The following is a 22003-nucleotide window of genomic DNA, read 5'->3' on the forward strand; positions in this document are numbered from 1 at the left end:
ACAATGTTTCGGTAAAATAGACCTTCCTGCTTACTTACCTAGAACTTTTTTTTTTTTTACCAATTTTTATAGGCATCCAAGAATTGCAGATATTTGTAAAAAGAAACATTAAAGCTAAATTTCCATTTTTCATTCAAAGAGTTGCATTGGTTTTGTCCACAGTCAGTTTTAAATAAGAAAAAGTCTATTAGTAAAATGTAAGTAGTCAGCTCATACTGAATATAAAATACATTGCTCACCCTCTAATATGCTACTTGCAATTATAACTACTTCTGAGATAGTACTGGAAATTTGCTGCTTTCTGTGTTAAATGGACATTAAACCCTTTTTTGTAAAAGTAGAAAGAAAAGCCATGCATTACAAGAAACAGGTGATTTTTTTGTGTATAAATTTATTCTAAGTTAAATGAACACAGATAAACAGCGTTGATGTCAACAGGAACACATAGATTTCCCGTTCGCTAAACAAAGTACGCTGCTAGGGCGGCCATCTTGTCCTTAGGTTTCTTCGGGTTGGCTCTCCCACCCGGGCGTCGTCCCCGGCCCCGGCCCCGGCCTCCCTGCCGGCGGGCCTGGCCCCCACGATGCATGGGGTGCCTCATGGTGGCGTGCTTCAGTTCCACCAGGTCCTGGAAGACAGGGTCACAGAAAACGCAGCCGGTGTGCTGGGTGGCGCTGCCAGGCAGTGGCGAGTGGGCTTTGCTGAAGTCCACGGAGACCAGGGCGGCCTCGCAGGCCTCGCAGCTCTCAGCCGTCACCTGCACGCGGTGCGCATGCTCAAAGAACTGCACAACCACGTTGCAACGGTTGCACGCCATCTTCCACTTGGGCCCCGAGGACGGGTCCAGGGCCAGAACGCCAGCATCGCACTCCACACACTGGCCGATGCCCAACGCGCTCAGCGAGTGCTGGCATGACGGGTGCGTGCACTCATTGCAGCCCATTCCTGTTTGTGACGGGGGTGGGGGCACAAGAGGGTTAGTCAATTACAGGCCAGCGCAAGCCTGCCGCTCACAACAGGAAAAGGATTAATGCAATCTATACCACATCTAGCCAGCAGACCATCTACTTAATTAGCTTGACTAATTAAAAGACCAGACTCCTGATACAGACCAAGAAAATATACAAATCAAAAGGCTAAAACTTTAATAAAAAAGATAAAGAATGCATGACTACTGTATGTTTACTGGGCTGTTTGTTGTATGACTAATAAGCACGGTTTTAATACAGCATTTATTTATGATATATGACATCCAAGCATCTTCCAGCTGTTTGTCCTTGGCCTGGTCATGTGGGGTCTGCAGCTGAAGCCCCTTAAATCTGATGAGCCACATCCCTTGCTGGTTATAGACTGCACCTTTCTTCATGTCCCTGAAGGGCGGGTTGCTGTAGCAGTAGGGGCACAGTGGGTAGCTCTTTCCCCGCGCCCCAGAGCTCCACAGTACCAGCTCGAAGTTGTCCAGTGGGCAGCGCAGCTCACGGTACAGCTTGATGGCGCCATTCTGCGGCAGGCTGTACGTCTCGTCGCAGTGTGAGCAATGGAGGCGGCTGGGCTTGGCCTGGGGGAGGGGATGTACGCAAATCACGGTGTGTGCAAAGGCTACATGCAGCGCAGCGATTCACTGGCATATATCCAGCAGAACCACATGTTTGCATGGGGCCCCCTGTTGACCACAAACAGTCATTACACCAGATATTAAAGAAAAACCTTCTTTATTTAGTAGATGCTGACGCAGCCAGTTCTGCTAAGCAGCTAGCCAAAGCCACGATCGTTACCTATTTATTACTATTGGGGGGGGGGGGGGGGGGGGGGGGTGGCAAAAACAACAAACCCACCCTTGAATACATCCTCTTGTTTCAGGTACGGTACCATAGCAGTACATTCTGAGCAGACTGGGTGTTACATGGACCAACTGGGCCAAACCTGAGGATAAATCTAAAAGAACAGCAAATATGTGGCTAAATCAAACCAACCAGCGTAATGGAGTTGTCCAGAAAACATACGGAGGTACTCTTGATAACAACTTGACCCTACCTGATGAACATTTTGCAAGAAACAGGATGAAACAGGTGGACTTTTTTGTGAAGATGACAAGCAGTTGAACTGTGAATCATTCAAAGCCGGTGGGACATTTATGATTTATTCATGGGGAGAGTGCAGGGGGTAAGAGACCATTAATTTCAATGATATTATTTCTGCGAAAAAGGCCAGACCCATCAGCTAGCATTCAATGGCAATCAGTGGCACTTATGCAACCCAAGCATCCAAGGACATGCCTTAATATTACAGGCAGCAATACAACATGAATAAGGCCTGGAAGGCAAATGTGCATCGAGTTCATTCATTAAAACCCGGGGATTGTGTCTATGTAAATAAGGCTGTGGGGGGGGGGGAGGGGGCAGTGCGTCCCATGAAGATTCAACAAGCATAGCATTAGTACACAGAGGAGGCAGAGGCCCAGCAAGACCATGATGTCCAACAGGACTGAATGATGACTTGCTGAGGAGGCCAGAGGATGGGCTCTGAACCAGCAAGCCCCTCGAGTGAGACGAACAGCCAGGAGACGTGCTGCATATCTTTCCCAAAGGGGGAAAAAAAAGCAACTGGGAATTCTGGAAAACCACCATCAACTGAATCAGGAAAGGCAGGTAAGTAATACCTGCTGAAGCCTACAAGGCAGGGCAGGGCTGGGTGTCCGTGATCAGGTCTTGTGGCTGGCAGATTGATGACACTGTTGGACCCTTAAACAAGACCCCTAACCTCAACTGCACTCAGGATGCTAGATGCTGGTCAACCCTGCCCTCTTACCCCTAGACTGCTTCTCACCTGTACATGTGTATGTGATTCTCTTGGAGACCATGATGGGATATGTGAGAGTTTTGCCTTTCACACTGATTGAGTATTTTTAATCAAAAGAAAAGAAAGTTTACATCTGTACCCTTTATCTGTTTATACAACTTCATACGCAACTACACATGTTACTAATTCATACCATGTTCAAAGGTCAAACAGTGGGGTCTAAGATGGCAGCCGCCAGCTCATCAGGCCGGGTCTTTATTCACTGGGTGCTGGCAGCACATGCACACTCACCTGGATGTATTTCATGAAGCGATGGCACTTGCCACAGCGTGACAGCGGCTTCCCCGTGTCCGCGATGGGCGAGAAGGAGACCTCCATCAGCTCATCCATGCCTGCAGGCGGCAGAAGGGAGGAGAAACGGTCAGACGCTTCAGGAGCAGAAAAAGACCATGACAGGGTGTGTGTGTGTGTGTACATGCATTACAGGGGGGATTGTAACCACTGCAGTAATCAAAACTGGGCCCCTGGACCCCCTAAATGGGTGGGTGGGTCAGTCAGTCAGTCAGTCAGGCCTGGGAGGTCAAACTTCCTTATTCCAATTGACCCTGAATTTCTGAAGATTTGTGTAGGTTACTGTTCATGGATTTGACACGTGTTTCCTCATTTTTGTTGCGCCTTATGGCTCTGGTCGCTCAACGTAGAATAAGGCATGTGCCACTAGGGGCAGACTTTCACAAATTTATTGACTGAGCCAGAATGGCTGAAACTACCCTCCTAAAAACTGGAGAAATGATGTGTGAATCACATGAAGAATGCAATGATATAGTAACTCCCAAATACCTGAGAAGCAATACACCGGGGTACAGTGTATGGATTGTTTAATGGTATGAAAAATTAGCTAACTAGCTAGCCTAAAGCCTAGCTAGTTATAGCCTAAACCGAAGGCAGAGTTGGACTGCATGATGGTTTATGTTTTAACCCAAATGCATGAACAGTAACAAAGTTAACTATTTAAGAAATATTCCTTGGTACTTCCAAATTGCTGTTTGCTAAACAAAACAGCTAAAAATTGCTAAAATGCAGGTATTTGCTCTATTAAAAAGGTGCCTGGTAAGAGCCAGAGGCACTGCTGAGGGAATCAGCTAGTAAATGAAAATGATGAACTATTCACTTCCTCCCTGGATGACACCAAACACAAGGAGCATCTTATAATGCATCTAAAATTATATTCAAGATGTATTTGATACAGTGCAGAACTGAAAAAAGTTCTCTCCGAATAAGACATAAAGCAAAAAATTACATTAATCAAATGATTATAAAGTAAAATAAAGGGTAATCAAAAAGGTCAGTCTTACTTGCGATGGAGTCTACAAAGTAGTGGAACTTCCTCTTGAAGATGTCCAGCGTGTGCTGCAGGACCTGCTGGAAGTCAGCCTTGCCCTGAGCAATCAGGCCAAGCTGCTTCTCCACCGCACTGCGGATGGTGGGCAGCACCAGCTCGGCATCTGCCTCGCACACACACAAGAACAGGCACAAACAATGTAAGGAAAGATCTCCATGGGGTAATATAGGAGGGATTACAGCACATGACTGCTTTTCAAACAGCTGATTGGATGATGAACTAGAGGCACCCAATGACAGTACAAGAACGGCATGGCATGTGTCCTCTTTTCAAACAGTTGATTAGGTCCCTCTGGTTCAACAACCAACGACAGTACTGGAATAGCATAAAATCAGTAATCAGTAGGCCAGTTCAGTCCAGGCCAACCAGCAGACACTCACCTATCCGGTAGTAGCCGTGCACCAACACGACGCCCAGGTTGGTTGGCTTGAGCCGGCGGCCCCCTTCCACAGTGACATAGTTCCTCTGGCAGATGTTGTTGATGTGGACGGGGATGCTTGCATCCGTTCCTGGAACACAGACATCAAATACTGAGAGACAGATTTACCCTGTACTTTCCAAAGAACTGGTGATGACACGGGGTGTGCTCACACTAGGCGATCCGTACCGTGCTCAAGCACGTTTGACCCCCAAAGTCCAGTTCGTTTGACTAGTGTGATCACCCCATACCGTACCTGGGCCCGCTTGAAGATGTGGGCTAGACATGCTTCAGTTGGGCCTGGGCATGGTGCATCTAGTGTGATCACTAACAGTGACATCAATAATGACACATGCATGCATACATGCACACTAAACATGAACCAGACCTGGGAGGAACAGGTAGAGTAGGCTGAACAGATTGTGTCATGTTTTTTTGCAAAACTGCATTGCATAAAGAAATTCACATACAGATCGGGTAGCGGCAAACATTTAATAAACACTACGAGAAAAGATCACTTGGGTCTATGGCAGAAGTACAGTGTTCGCTGGAGATTTGGACTGACAAGAGTATCCAGGAACAACTGGATGTAACGCAATAAAACTAATTAGATATTTGGTAAAATATAGGATTTCTTATACATGCAGCACAAATGAATAAAAATAACATTGCACACTCGATAAATCTATGTACGTCTTTGCACCCAAAATGACTCTAAATAAGCCACAAAATAAGGACATTAATCATGAATTCCATTGTGATGTGCAATAGTGCTTTCCTTCCTATGCTTTCTTCAGCACAAAAAAGTTGCATGGAACGTTAAGCGAGATACGAGCGCAGATCAGCAGGGGAATAGGGAGGAGGGAAATCGTGCTCAGACGCAGTATAAGGCAACTGGGCCAGGTGTCAGCAAGCCCTGATAGTGCTGTCAGGAACTACACGTGTGTGCAGAGCAGTTTAGGAGGTAGATAACACCCAGCGCTCTGGATTCCTCAAGCTTTTAGCACGTGTCAAACTTTTTCCGCATAACACTTCCTATCCCTGATTTATTTCACTTGATTGATTTATTTAAATCGTATATCTCTTTCTCTGCTTTATTCAGCTCTCTATTGAATAATTTCTGGAGAGCCGTTTTTCCACACATGAATTGGTCATTTCATGACCAGAAGTCCAAGCTTCTAGGCCTACATGTCGTGACATAATGCCATTATCCCCAAAACCCCACCCACAAACACCACTGACCAATCCCGTGCTTCTCCATCAGCGTGATGAGCTCCGCCTCTGTGAGATAGTCAGGTGGGCTGGTCTGCTTCTCCACCAACTTGATTTCATCCACAGTGAAGGTGTCTCCTGTCTCGCATGATGGCAGGCTCTCCTCCACTGGCACCCCTTGCCAGGGCATGACCTCTGTGAAGCCTGTGGGGAACTGTCTGTCATCAGTACAGACTGGTGCATGACCAGTGAGGGCTGGCACTGACATGCAGAAACATCTCATGTTCTTCCATCACACATAACACACATACATGTATTGTGGAGTGAGACAGATTTAACGATACACACAGAGGATAATTTTATAAGTTAGTCAGTCTCATGGTCCCCAAACTGCATCACAATTATGGCTGAATCCCAGACATTTCATCCAGGGCTCAGAATATGTAAATAATGCATAAATAATGTTGGGTCTTCCTGCTAGCAGCTTGGAAATCAAACAAACATGCTGTCACAAATTTGCTGAATTCTGCACACATGTTTTTACTGATAAATAGCACATTTGTAATCCACGCTGCATTTTATTTTATCTTATCTTGGTGAAAATCTACAATGTTATACGTTAATAAGAATTAAAATTTAAACTGAAAATGCCAAATTAAAAGTTTCGCTTAATTGCACTGTTAAACTGTAGGTTACAATACAATATTATTTACTGGGTGGTATATTTAGTTTTCTTTAGCAAGAAAAGCACTGATGGCAGGTTTTGTGGACAATCCATAGCCAACGACTTTCTGTACAATTATATTCAAATGTTGATGCAATTGGAATTTGACTCCAATTAATGTTTTAACCTGATTTAAATAATTTAAGTACCTTTCTGAATATGTTTCTTTTACCAAGATTTAAGGGCAGCACCCTAAGCACATGATTCAGAAGAGCATCTAATGTGTACCAGACCGTACCAGCTGATAGCAGAGTTTTCCCTGTGCAGGAGAAGCCCTCTGTGCTGATGCTGAAGGCGATGGTGGTCTGGAGGTATTTGCAGTCTTGGCTGACAGTGGCGATGAAGTGCCGTGTGATGTACTCATACAGCCGCCAGCCGTCACTTCCTGCAAGGAGGTTAAATCAAACTAAGACAGATTGAAACAACAGCATCCATACTCATCCTAACAAAATTACAGTTTTGATAAATTCCTTCATTGTAAAAGGAAGTGTATTTTACAAAGGGAAATGATCTAGTATTTCCGTGTATCGGGTACATGTAAGATATATGCTAAAAATATGTTTATTAATATAATCAGTCCTTCTATGCATCTACTGCCAATACGTATTCCATTTTTATATAGTGCCTTTCAGAACATATTTGCTCTAAGGCACTCAACAGCAATATGTGGCAAAAAAATATCTGTACAAATGTACTAAACTGTTAATAATACAGGGAAAAAGGGAAAAAATGCCAGAAGACGATGGAGAAGACGTGAAAAACTCCACATGGAGGAAAATAAAACCTCTAGGAAGGTTCATTGGGTGCCCAGGTTGCCCCAGCATGCTAACATTACATTTCACAAAGAAAAGGATGAGGGTGAAAATAAAGCTGAAAGCGCAGGTGGTCAGCAGAGATGCAGTGCAGGCGGTCAGCAGAGATGCAGTGCAGAATTGACACCACTGAACATCTGTGCCCTGTGGCTCATATACAGTCACCAGATCACATGACTATACGTGGAAAGGTCCACAGAGGATGCAAACTCCATACACACATAGCTGGGCCTGCAATCAAACCCAGTAAGAAACAGGTCTGCTGTCTGCATGTGCAGATGAATTATGGGAAAGCGGAGGCCCACCCAGTTCGCTCTCAGACGCAGCCCTCATGGGGGTTATTGGGGGGTGGTCACCAGCATCCACCCCCTTCCTGGGGCGGTTCAGTCCGTCCGCAAGCAACACCTTTACCTACAAGGATGACACAAGAATGAGACCCACATACTGTCACACAAAAGGTGCACAGTCTCCTTGTGTGCTAATACCTTATATTTGCTAAAATAGAGAGTACTTTAGGGCTTTAGGGCTCAAGCTCACGGCTTCCCAGCAGAGTATGAGTAGATGAAACAGCCACAGCACGCTGGTTCTTGTGAAAATATATTGTGGCTTGTTAACACTGCTATAGACTGATCCTCTTTTCTGCTCTATTGCAACACTTTCAGTATAAACATGTCAAATAATATCAGGAGAAAGTAGAATTTCCAAACCCCAAAATAAAGCATGAAACAGCAAAATGTTATAACCACTGGCACTTGCTGACTGCTGTTTCACACACGCTCTCACAGGTCGCCACAGTTTCCACAGGTGTTGTACAAACTGTATGAGAAGCTGTTATGAAGGTGGCAGAACAGGGAAAAAAAATCTTGCCAGATTTTAAGGTTTGAAAATCATGGAGCTAGAAAATCTTTAGGAAGAGTTTCAGCTGATTTCTCAAAACTGTGATAAAAAAAAAAAAAACGATCTAAAACAACAGATGCAACGTGATGAAAGGAAAGCAGCCTCCTGTCGGCTGGCTGTCTGTTTGCCTTCAGACAGACTCACCGCATCAGCCCAGAAGGGGTTGCTGGCCTGCTGCCGTAGGGTGCCCTTGAGGTCGAAGTTCTCGGGGTAATGCGTGGTCTCCGTGCGTGGGTAGCTGATGTAGCCCTGGGTGTAGAGGCGCTCTGCAATCTGCATAGTGTGCTGAGGACCCATACCTTAGCAAAGGATGCACTAGCATCACTGCAAAGACCTTTAGCTGATCAGTGCAGACTACAATGAATGAGTGACCCCAGCACTCAGACAGATCCGTACATGAATCCATCCATTTTCAACAGGCGTTTGAGGCAAAGTCATGGTGAACTGGGGCTAATCATAGGAAGCATGGGGTTTAGGGGGTAATAGGGTGTGCATACACTCACAAATACACTCAAGAAACAATTCAAACACAGCAATTCACTTTAACACCATATATTTGAAGGTAGGAGAAAAACAGAAGAGCCACTAACACAGAGATCTACTAAACCATGGTACCGCCTCCAAGTTAGATTCACAGAACCTTAACTTAAGTGTTTATTTAAAACTCAGTGTAAAGGCCTTACCAAGGGCAGAGCTGGCTACCCTGAGCATTTCCACTGTGTTCAGGGCCAGGGGTCTCTGCTTCACTTTCTCCTTCTTACTCACCGACTCCACCTGAAGACATCAAGCACAGGTTACTGTCCCCCCATCACCATCTAGGGCAGTGTTTTCCAATCCAGTCCTCAGGGACCCCCAGACAGCTGGAAAGGAGCAAAAATGTGGACTATCTGGCAGGGAGCAAAAATGTGGAGCGTTGGACGGCTCCCAAGGACCGGGTCGGGAAGCCAGGTGGGAAACACTGATGCAGCTGCATCAAGGTGAACACTGTTTTTGATAGAATTTCACAACTGATGACCTCACTGGTTTGATTGTAACCCAGATAATTTGATCAGGTCCAGTCCAGTTAGCCAATTTATACTATTTACACCAGACCTTCTCATATGCAGCAACAAGGAAGCTGACAGCTTCAGAGAACCAGCCTTTGTGGCTCCAGATTATGATGCCGCATTTTAATGAGCCACATGGTGCCACACTGAGGAAAAAAGAAACAACTATAAATAAGAATCTCAAGTATTCAAAAGAAATATGACTGTTACATTCAGGATGCCCTGATCGGAATAAGCTGCTGGACGATAAATGATGGATGGTTGGATGGATGGACATTGTTAGATGTTGGCTTTGCTCAAGATCTTTTAAGACTTTTTAAAGGACTACAAAAAATATTCAATCCATATGTAAAACATATGTGAACATATTACTAAAGGAAAACCTTGTCCACCATGTTCAAGAGGACTCAGGCACCTTCCAGGAACACAAAGCTCACATTCAACCAACATCCCACTCTTAACATGCTTCTGCAACAGAGCAATTACAATTTAAAGAGGGAATCTGTGAAAATAGGAATCAAGTGACAAAACACACAGGAGCATAAACCAGGGCATCAGGAGGTAAAACAGAAGAGTGGAGGTGCAGCCTACCCTGGCCTCACGGGACTCCTTGGCGATGTTGACGAACATCTGGCCGACCTCTCTATCAAAGACTCGCACCCGGTCCCAGTCCAACATCACGGGGCTGTCCTTCCCCTTGAACACCTGGGGGGGGAGAAACCACACAGCCAGAAGGCTGTTACAGGGACAGGGACACTGACACACACAAAGGCTGGCAGGTCTTAGTCACGTCTCATTCAAAAAGAAAAGACTGGGACACTTCATCTTCATCTGGAGCTACTAGCTCATTTTACCATAAAACATAATGCAGGCTTAGTCAGTGTCGGGCCCTCCTGTGATCCTGACCAGGATAAATGCTTGGAGGATAGATGGATGACGGATAGATGGATGGATGGATGTAAAGCTGCCTGGTTCTCTCTCTTCTCTCTCTCTCCTCACCGTCTGTTATACAGCTCCTGAGGTACCATGGCATCCGATCTGCTGGCAAAAAGCCCTTGCTGAGCTTTGCCTCACTCACCTTAGCCTGGATCACCCAGTAGGTCTCAGGTTTGAAAGACTGGATCTTATCATGGCGCTCCACACAGAAGCCCAGGGTGGGCGTTTGGCAGGGCCCAAAGGAGATCAGCGAGGAGTCCAGGTTGCCGTATTTCCCTTGGAAATATTTGGTTTGAAATCTGGAACAAGAAATTTTCCTTATAAAAAAAAAAAAAAAAACAGGTGACACCCCAAAAGAAACATCCACAATGACAAGCGATTGAAATCCCAAAGAAAAGCAAGGAACTTGTCTCTAAAACTACAATTCAAAAAACAAAACTGGCGGGATTTGGAACATTTAGCCAAATCAGATTAAACCATGGAATACAGAGAGTTCCATTCCTTATATAAACACAAGCTGAGTGCACTGGTGCAGGTAGCACAGAGGGTTAGCGATGGGTGATATGACGATGTCATCCGTTATAGACAATATCAGACAAATGACCTGGTGTCGATATGAGACACTGACTGGCGATTATTGCCTTTCTCAGAAAAGTAGGTTGAGGCTCTACACACAAACCAGGACAACAGAATGATTTATCACTTGGCTTTCAGTTCAGCCTTCTAACCTACATTTCTGATGCACTTTAAACTCCTGGTATTGGAACATGAAAGTATCAGTGTATGTAAATGTCTGGATGTTTTATTGTGTTGGTTTTACAACAACATTGGCAGCAAAAGAAATCTGAAGCTCATGGGGGGCTGGGGGGGGGGCGTGTGAGTAAAAGGTGTCAGTCGATTGGGGGAGTGGGCGCTGAAACACTGGGTAAGAAGACGATCCACAGACTTTCCCCTGGAAGAGACCGGTTTGTTTTAGGGGGAACGCCTTTTTTAAAAAGTATAATTCAAATAATCTTCAGTGGTTCCTTTTGGGGCAGTCGGGGGCCTGGCCAGTGAATGCCCCCCATGATGCAGACCCTGTTTTAGACGGTCCATGACATGTTGTTAGATCATAATTAAATCAGCCTGCCGATCAATCATTTTCCACAGACTAAAAAATGGTGATAATCTAATAATGTGACCACCCCCAGCCCCACCCCCAGAATCACCCCAACCCCCCACCTCAGCCCCAGCCCCAGAATCAACCTCCCCGGGCCCACCCGAGTCCAACCCCAAGAACCACCCCAGGCCCCAGCTACGAATGGCAGGTTTTAATGTCAGCTGTGTAGCAGATTAGCTGTTTATCGGCTAAAAAAAAATTAAGCTCTTCGTATGTGATGTGTGTTGGGTGACTCAATATTATTGTTTTACTTGATATTTTTAAATTAAAATATCAAAAATATCACATATTTTTATAGATATCACCCAGTCTACAGTGGATACGACAATAAGTGTTTCTGCTAATTCCATCAGCAAAGTATTTAACCTGGAGTTCCTCAGTAGTTAAATTTCATTTGAGAGAGCAGCGTCAGCCAATCCCTGGAGCAGCTGGGGTTAAGGCCTTACTCAGGGGCCCAGTGCTAAAACCACTTCCAATCACAGGCCCAGCATCATAAGCCGCTGAGCCACAGCGGCCCACACACCGCGTAAAGGCACAGCCGATGCGCAGATCCAGCTCCTGACGGGCATCCACGGACAGCGCCTCGTTGCGGTTGGGCTGCCCCAGGCGGTTCATGGCGTTGCAGATGTCCGTGTCAGTGATGGAGCTGAACTTGGCCCGGTACACGGTTCGCTCATTACCAAAGGCCTTGTTCATCACTGGCTGGATGGCGTCCAGTACCTGTAAAAACAAGGGATTGCACTGGCTTCATCACATCTAAACAAAAATAAAAATACCGCCGTTACTGTCACTTTCAAATCCTTACATCATGTCCATCTCCTCAGGTGGATTACCTCAAAACAGATGTTTTCACCCTCTTTGTCACAGTCTAGCCACAAAACAACTAAGTCACATCCCTTGGCTTCTACCTGTAAGAAAATGGGGTATGAGGAACCAACAGAGGCAGGTGCATCATTTACTGGGGACCAGGAAGCATCCAGCCTATCAGAGCCTTACCTGCAGGAACTTGGCCATGCTCAGCTTGGGGTTGGCTTCCTTCTTCTCTGTGGGAGCTTTGCTGAAGAGCTCAGCGGGGTCCACCTTGTCCCAGTTATTATACTTCCCTGCATATGCCAAACATGCACATATATACTCAGCCACACTATACCATTGCTGCAGGACAGAGGGACATTACTGCTCGTTCACGCAAGTGAAAAGGCTCCAATCTGTTTTTCTTCCCTAATTTTCCAAAGCACTGCAATGACTCCATTCCAGCTGTAGGGCTTTGAGAACATGTGATCCCCTGAACCAGACTGGCACTGACACCAAATTCTTTTGCAAATGATTCAGAGCCACATCCAAGTGTTAAATGCTTATTTAAGAAGCAACCTGACTATCAAGTGGCTGGCAGGCAGCTGAGACACCCTAGCTGATTAGTCTCACCCTCAGAGGATAGGGACTACATGTGTTGGGTATAATCAGGGACTATATGCCGCATAGCCAAAACATTATGACCACCTGCCTAATATACTGTTGGTCCTTCTTGTGCCACCAAAAAAGCTGTGACCTGCCGAGGCACACAATCAGCAAGACCTCTGAAGGTGCTCTGTTGTATCTGACAGCAAGATATCAGCAGCAGATCCATGAAGTCCCTTAAGCTGCAAGGTGGAGCCACCTCAGATCAGATTTGCTGCTACCGCACATCCCAGGATTCAGGATTGAAAAGAATTCAGATCTGCGGAATCTGGTGGCTACGGAAACACCGTGAACTCTTCATCAGCTCCGACAACCATTCCAGAACAGTTCATGCAGTGTGGCAGGGCACATTATCCCACTGACAGATGCGTCTGCCATCTGGGAATACCATTGTCATGAACAGGTGTATGTGGTCTGCAACAATGCCCATTGCAGACACTTCCGCCGGTGGAGACGGGTCGGCATGGGAATTCTAACTAGTCTGCAGTTATGCAGCCCCATAGGCAGCAGGGTGTGATGGACTGTGTGTTGTGATTCAGTTATTTCATGTGCAGCATTAAAATTTTCCATCACTTATGCCATATTAGCCATTTAGTCACTCCGTAACAGACAGGACAGCCTCTGTTGCCGCTGCGCATCAGTGAGCCATGGGCACCCGACAGTGTGGCAACAATTCCTGGTTTTTCCTTCCTCCAACCACGGTCAGTAGGTACTGACCACCAATGGCACCATATAAGCCTTGCTGTTATGGAGCAGCTCTGACACAGTTGTCTGGCCATGCCAATTTGTTCCTTTTCAGTCACTCATCCTTCACACTTCTCCTGCATTCAACTCACCGCCTATGAAAAGGGGCTGTTTGCTTGCCATTTAATATATTCCAGATCTTGATTAGCACACTTCATTACAGGTGGTCATAATGTTTTGGCTCTTCGATGTATGTGTTGGGTATAATTAGGTGACCTAAGCTGTAATAGCCGAATGTGGTTAACAGGAAAACCATGTGACCAGGAGTTTACAAGTAAAACCAACAAAACACATCTGGAAATGAAAAACACCCACCTATGAAGTCCAGGCTCATCACATGACCACAGACGGATGTCATCTTGAAGCGGACAGCCTGGCCCATGAAGCTGCCGGGGTACTCATGCACTGAGCACGCTCCATTCAGGCCCTTGCGGCTGGTGCAGTTACCTGGAGCAAGAGAAGCAGAGAAGTCTGATTGACTGATGCAAAGAACTAAAGTGACCTTAATGAAAGTCAAATACCGTAGACGTACCTGCTACTCACGATTTCCCATTCTCAAAAAATATAATAATATGCTCACAGAATTTTATAGTATTTTTGGGCCAATATATTATAAATAAGCATCAAAAATTATTCTTTCTTCCACGATAATGACAAAACATTAAAATAGGGAATGACGCAATTGGCTAATGCATTGGTCTGTCAAGGTCAGTGACACACAAGGGTCTGTGACGCTCTTCCAAATGGCCCCACATTCACTGTGCTGGCATAAATACTGCAGCAGGGGCCAGGGGATACAGAAGCCCGTCACCCAGCACATCTTCCCTGCTCCTTGAGCCCGAATTTGGAGCCACCCCTACGGCAGAATGACACGCCTGCAGGTAAGAAGGGCTGTGCCTCGCTGCAGCATCGCTAATATTTGTTTGTGAGTCTGTTCTTTGGTGTCCATAATCTGGCTGGATAGCCATTACACTTAAGCAAGAACTGTATAGCCCAACAAGGATGTTTGAATCAAAGACTAAACCGTGAAGAATCTCAGCCTTATTGGAGTAGATACCTCATTGCTAAACCTTTTTCAAATTAATGATATGTGCAACACCTCTTACCGGACATCTGATGCTAGAATCATAAATCTCTGCATTTCTTTATCACTGTTATCACATAAAATTGAAGTTCTGAAATCCAACAAATTGTGCTTCTAGACAAATCTAGATTTACTAGATTTAACCACCAGCCTACTTTAGTTCACTTATCCATACACCAAGAGCACAAACGTATTGTTTTCGGTTATAGTTAATTTCACTAATCCGTTCATTTTCCATAACCTATCTAGAAGGGTAATGTGGAGAGTTTACACCATATTCCAGGAAACACAGGGTACAAGGCATGGTACACTATGGGGGCCAGTCCATCATACAGCAAACACTCCCAGAATACCCAGTCATCTAACCCCACCAGATACACATGCAGACACACACGTAGAACCCCAGGCAAGATTCAAGCATCCAGGCTAACCACTTATACCTCCATGCCATCTTCATTTCATAAATTAGGGTTTGGTTTCATTTACTTTAAATTGCCATGATCAGTTTTAACTTAAACTCTTTCAGCTTGCACATCTGTGCTGCCTTGTCTTGTGGGGACTCACTGCCAGTCGAGGTAACCCACTGACCAGTCAGTGTGTGGACGAGTCATTCTGCCTGGAAAGCCTGGAGGAGCTACACTTACCACACATTACCATGGCCAATAGCATCAATGAGAGGAGCATCGCACCCTGGACGTATGTGTGAGTGCACATCAGGGTCATACTATTATGCAAATTTGCAATACAAAGAAGTCTGTGTTTTGATACAATGCCTTGTACAGTATTATTAATCTTTAAAAGAAAGGTTTCTTCTGTCCTGGGGGTGTATAAATATAAAAAGCAAAAATGTCATTCTTTTGGTACATATCCATCCACCCATTTTTAAATATTAAATGTTCAGTAATTTCAAATATATCAGCATGGGATGTCTAAAAAAACAGTCCAATTGACAATGAATGTGAAGGTCAACAACAACCTGTTTTGTTCATTAAAGTTTTAGTCTCAGCATTTAGAGCTGTGGCGAAACACAGATTGACATTACTAGAATTTACTGTTTACTGGTGAAAATGTCTTAGAAGATTCAGTTGTATTGATCTGAACAATTTCTTTAATTTGCTCTCTGCTTTTCAGAGAAAGAATTGATTTACACAGAGTGCCTGCAATCATCCATGAAGCCAAGTGTCTCACAAGCCATTCCTGCACTGGTGTGGAAGGCTACTCCAGCTTAGAAACCATACCCATCTCCATAAAAATGCCTGTACTGAAAAAAAACAGAAAATGCCCTTTCTTTTCCCTCGAGTTTGAAACCGTTAGTATAGCCTGTCTATGTGCTACCTCCAGGCAGTCCTAATCTTGTTACATAACTCAGAACATAGTGAACTATTATTTACAGTTGTTTTAAAAGTACCGTGGATACCACAATAAAGAGCATTTTATGACACGCTCCGTGTGTTTCATTAGTAACCAGTGTTACACACATGCTTTTAGAAACAAACAAATAAGATAAAATAAACAAATTAAAATACTGATAAAAAATGACAAATAGAAAAACGAAATATTACAAACAGTTCATGACATACAACTAACGAGTACAAATAAATTCGTTAAGAAGGTTATCGGGGTATCAGAAATACTTTCAATATAAACAAAGCAAACTGTTTGACACCTCCGGCACCTGTCCGGTCCAGAACATCTAAGATCTGATCCCCCCCCCCCCTTTCAAACTTTCGTTTCGCGTTTGTTAACAGACATCTAGGATGACACTCGTACAATCCCATCAAGTGTAACAGCAAATATGCATGTACAAACCTTAAGCCGTTCTGCTAATAATTAAATATTCAATGTGAGGCTAACAGCCTAACATACCGTCCATTTTCTGATACGTAAATAAATCCCATTTCTTCGGTGGACTTCAGGAAAACCTACCTTTAGACAAAATTTTTGCGATCGACTGTGCCAACGACGGTTTCTCTGCCACCATAATAACCGTCTTCATCGTGGCGAGACGACAGAGAAAAGAGGCAGGGAAAAACTATGGATAACCGTCTTTATAATGCGAACTCTCTCCCGGCAACGACCAGATCTCCAAAACGTAATTAATGCATTGCTAATATCTATAATGCATATCAAATTGAAATTAACAGATATGTTTATATAAAATAAGTACTAATGCGTCAATTTTTCCTTTAGATAGAATGAATTCAATTGAACATTGAGTGCAACGAATAAAATTCATAACTAGGTACAGGACGACGCCATGACAGTCTGACGTCATGACACTTCCGGTGAGTGCCGGAAAGAACGTTCCACGTGTGCCGCTGCACTGTAATGGTCGACGACGTGTACTCTGTGTTGAAATTACGCTCCTTAATGTTATGCTAAATCCATTTGGACGTACTCATTTTAGATATTATTGTCTGTAGTGTTAATTCACAACTTTCCATTAGAACTCAAAAAATGAATATAATATTGAACTAATTGTTTCGATGGTGATTAACAGTTTATTTCAGTGATAGTACGAAAACATCTCTGACATCTTACAGATACAGTAATATGTGCATTTATGCTTTGTGCATTTTTCTTGTGTAACCGGAAAATTAAACATAACGTTCAAAATGTTTGATTCACTAGTTTGTGGGAGGCTCGTTTAACACCCAGTACCTGTACTCGATCATTCTACACCTGCTGTTTTTCTGCATGTTGGTAAGAGCTAGGTTTTCATCAGCAATTCACTTCTTTTTTAAAAATTTTTTTTAAAAAATCAGATTGATCAGAGAAGTCTGTAGTTCTTCGAGATTGTATGTATCCCACACATCTTTTGAATGGTTGATCGATCTTTTCATAACCATTTGATATGCTACTCACTTGAAAATAACCACTTCCCGGTAATACTAGTAACAATGCCAATGATAAATGTGATTATCGGTACCAAAACGTATGGCCTCTTCAGCTTTTAAAAATGTTCTCCTTAATCTCACCAGGGGATCGCACTGACCTTTGCAAGGCACTAGTTCTACCGCATTAAAATAACGGGATCATCTGTAGAATGCGCTGGCCAAGTTAATCACATTAAGTTACGCGATGTGTCATCGTTTTGTGGTGTTTTTACTTCTTGTTAAAACATGTGTAGCTTCCTTATTTATTAAAAATTATGTGAAATTTTTTGTCTGTCAGTATTTTTACACTGGAATGATATTTGTGCACATATGATTGTTTAAATTAATATTAGGCATTTGTGTATGTGGCTTACATTTATCTAAAAATCTATAATTTTCATTTTAATGTCATTTATATTTGCATTTTTTTACTCGAAAGTTGTTGCTGTTATTTTACGGGTTTTTTATTTATTTATTTAAAAAATTAAAACGATGTTATTTCACGTGTGCCTCCCTGAGAGGGAGGCTACATCAAAATACTAGTACTTTCGGATAAATAATTATTGTTGCTTTCAAACCCTACATAGGTTACTGCCAAATTCATGTACGACAGTTTTGTCGTCACGTCGTCCTGGTAAGAATTTTACCTGCTTGAATGTCAGCTAAATTATGTTTCTATACAGCTCACCTGTTATTTAAAGTTAAACATAAAAACCTCCACAAGATGACAAAGCAGCGTCTATTAAATGTGGTGAATAAAAGCATAGAAAGACTTTGAGTCAGCCAGAGAACTGATTACAAACCAGCATAAAATGTGGTCATAAACCTGTAATGTAGGGCGGCAGGGTGGTGAGTAACCTTGCAGTCATGATTTCTAAAGGCGTAGTTTTGTAGAAGGGCCTCATAACTGCTGTACAGTCACCCATGGTGCACAATCAAGTGATTTATGGGAATCACGCTAACTGTTTCCCACTTTCCAACGTGAAAGCAAAGTCATCTACCCGACATTTCCTGCTTTTGAATCTATGAGGCACCAGACTAAAATGTAAAACTTGAACTCAATAAGCGATTAATCTCTGTTTAATTTTTTTTATTGTCTTGTAAATCCATTGAAATATATACCTAAATAACTAGTCCTGCACGGACGTACGTGTTTAAAACTTATCTGTTCCCTTTTCTCAGGTAAATGTCAGTAATTTTTTTAAAGAACCACACAAATATTTACATCGTGATGTGTGGAAAATGCTTATTTGTTAAAACTGTTGAGGAGGGTTTGTTTTATTTCCAACATACTTTTGTGATAATGCATTTCCGATAAATTTCCGCTAGATGGGGAAGAGGATTAGGCTTAACTATTTACAGCAGCACGATCCGGCAGTACTAAACTTGGGTAGGTGATGCGTTTTCTCTTCGGTGAATCTGGTGTATTCCAGATACCCCACACCGTCAATTATTTTTCCATGTTATTTATTTATTATTTGTTTTTAATGTTATTTAAACGCGTGAACTGTCAGGCTACACGGGAAATTTGGTGATTCGAATATTTAAAAACATTTTGCGGTGAAGCAATAGGCCTATGGACTAATTATTCAGATAGTTATTCCGAATTTTATTAGATGCATTTGTAACTGAAGGGCAGTTAACGATATCAGGCTTTCTAAGTATAGCCTGTGCCATCATATAACGGTGCATGAGCTATTTGGTCATTTGTTTCGGTTACTGTTTCATATAAAATCATTGTATTGGATGTGGTTATCATCCATTTATTTGCATTGAAGCTTCTGATTTCCTGTTCCTTTTTTGTTAGTCTTTCCTAGGGTAGAAAAGCTGAAAAGGTCGTGAGGCCGGGAAGGGAGAGGGAGGTGGTGCTGTTTACCGTGACCAGACGCAATCGAAACCAATACATTTTAACGTAATCTGTTAAATTCAACCGACTGACAAAAACACTTTGTTTATATACAAAAAATATACAAGAGCCACTTAACAGTAAACCCGTTGCATATACAACGTATACATCTGTTTTATTAATAACAGTGAATTCAGGGTTTATTGTTTGTTTGGGTCCCTTTAATCAAGCTTTGGTTTATGAAAATACACATTTTCTGGATATTAGCGCTAAGCAATCGCTTGATATCCCAACTACTCTAGATGGGTGTATTCCAAACTAAACATACTTAATATTTGATATTAAATTGTTTATCACCTTCAATTGCATACATCTTATCAAAGTGCTAACATATCTATTAATGTGAGAGATATGGGGAAAAGAAGGTAACTAAACGGACTTCCTGATTTAATCCATTCTCTATCGCACCTGGAAAAAAAATTAAAAAGAAATTTTAATAAAAATAATTGATTTTACCTGAATTCAGTTGTAAAAATCCCAACAGGGAATTGGTATTTTATACCATGTATTTAACATGACTGCTTTTCTGGTACATTTACCACTTTCAAACAAGCTTCATGCAGAACAATTATTTGCATTAATGCACCACACCACAAAAATAACATTCTCAAGAGAAGCATAATCCTAGCAATTGCAGCATTTGCATAGTTCTGAGCTGGGAGATGTGTCCATGCCACAGTCATTGAGTTTTTTTTTTGTGGGGGAGTGACATATGTCCCCTTCAAAGTTCACCTCTGTTGCACGTGGGTCAGTAACGCTTACTGAGCCTAAAGAGTATTTGTACCCTCTGTCTTATTTATTCATAACCTTGCTGCACTGTTAGCTGAACTTTGTGCTGAAATGAATGATTGCCCATATTTGGAGTTTGACAGCCTAGTTCTTTATGTGGGGGGCAGGTAGAAGACATTTTCTCTTCTAGTGATGGTATGGGGCAGTATTCATGCTGTAAAAGCAGCCGTCATTAGCTGTAGCTGACTGACCTGATTGCACAAACGGGTGAGCAAATTGTGGGCAGATTTGGTTCCCACTTTGAGAATGCTTATGATGCTGCCAAATTGATGCAACAATGCTTAATCTGAATCGGTAAACTTCTATCATCACGGAGGAAATTGTTCATAATTAAGACTGCACTGTAAACAACCACACAAAAGACAAAAATAGACAGTACACAGTACCACATATATTTCTCTTTAAAAATAAGTATAGCATATAGAAATGGAAATAAATGGATAGTGAATATGATGATACAGAAATATTGCACTAGAAAGGTAAATAAAAACAAACAAATAAATCGAGAGGTACTGCAAGGTTGTGCCTCAGGAGAGCAGGCAAGTCATCAGCAGCAGTTAGCTGAGCAGTCTGGTCATGGCCGGCAGACCATCAGGCACGTGTTTGCTGACGATCATCAGCTTACCAGCCTCTTCACAGTTACCCCATGTGTCATTTAAAATAGTGTCGTTGTTCTTAATGGCTCAAGGAGGAGAGACAGAGAAAAAGGTTATGACGGAAAATGAGCTAGATGAGGAGCTAGATCACATAAAGAATGAAAGGTGGTGAGATCTTTCTGGATGCCCAACAGGCAGAAGATTGCAGGCTCCTTGGAACCATTCAGAAAAACTCATCAGATTGTCTGTTTGCTTTTCTGTCCCTTAGTCTGGAAGTCAGCTAACCAGTATGATTCACTGAAAGTTTGGTATTACTGAGTCAACTTTAAATGCATGGCATCTTCAACTATACTTTCAAAGTATATTTACATTGTGACGTGTAAAGTTACCCAAACTAACACAATTAAGCTCAGTCAATTAAATTTTGTTAAGTCATCGTGTTAAAAATGTAAGCCTTGTTGATATAGATAACAAACAATATTTAGAGGATAGAAAAACAGGTCGAAATAAGTTGCTTTTAATTTACATATGTTCTAATGTTAAATTGTGTTTTTTTTCTGATCAATACATACAGTTACTACCCAGACAATAGCTTAAAACATTTGCTTTTGCACAGTACTGTATATGAATACTTCTGGTCTGAATGATACACCTGTTTTGCAGCATGTATGTATAACACAACAATTTGGGAATATCATAAATTTTTTCAAATTGCGATAAGTTCAGAATCCAGGCTCAGTCCTTTAAGAAGAATTTTTATGTATTAAAGATGGAAAACATGCAGAAGGAATCAAATGAGACTGTAACAAAACCATAAAATACATCCATACAGCAAAATTCTTCTTCATCTTATCCAATTATGCAGTATATCACAATTCTGCAATAAAACACAGGTAGTTGGAAATCTGAGTGACAAATGAAACACTAGCTACAGTGGGGGGGTTCCCTTACTCCTTATTCACCAATCCTCACTACAAGCTCACCATCCCTCACCCCAGATTATTCTGGCTTCAGTTTTGGCTAGAAGAGAGGAATCCATACTGCACATCACATTTGCAGAATCTGCATGAGATGCTGTAGAAGCTTTCAGCAGCTTTGCTCCATCACGGGAGCCCATTCAGCTGATATGGGAATAGCTAACCCTGTGT

At 42.7% G+C, this 22003-nt stretch overlaps 1 protein-coding gene across 1 annotated transcript; it reads right to left on the reverse strand.

The window, feature by feature from the left end:
- Positions 1-73: 73 nt before the first annotated feature.
- top3b (DNA topoisomerase III beta) lies at positions 74-17003 on the reverse strand. The gene is made up of 17 exons (XM_023838963.2): positions 16615-17003; positions 13920-14051; positions 12402-12508; positions 12239-12313; positions 11929-12125; positions 10389-10545; positions 9902-10015; positions 8948-9038; positions 8409-8563; positions 7673-7778; positions 6794-6940; positions 5862-6035; positions 4582-4710; positions 4155-4304; positions 3091-3191; positions 1357-1558; positions 74-945 (listed from the first exon to the last, which is right to left on the reverse strand). Exons 1-17 carry the CDS (start codon positions 16682-16684, stop codon positions 461-463), a joined length of 2592 nt encoding a protein of 863 aa, XP_023694731.1. The 5' UTR covers positions 16685-17003; the 3' UTR covers positions 74-460.
- Between the last annotated feature and the right edge of the window lie 5000 nt (positions 17004-22003).

The sequence above is a fragment of the Paramormyrops kingsleyae genome, chromosome 2 (assembly GCF_048594095.1).
Source record: "Paramormyrops kingsleyae isolate MSU_618 chromosome 2, PKINGS_0.4, whole genome shotgun sequence".
NCBI classification, from domain to species: Eukaryota; Metazoa; Chordata; class Actinopteri; order Osteoglossiformes; family Mormyridae; genus Paramormyrops; species Paramormyrops kingsleyae.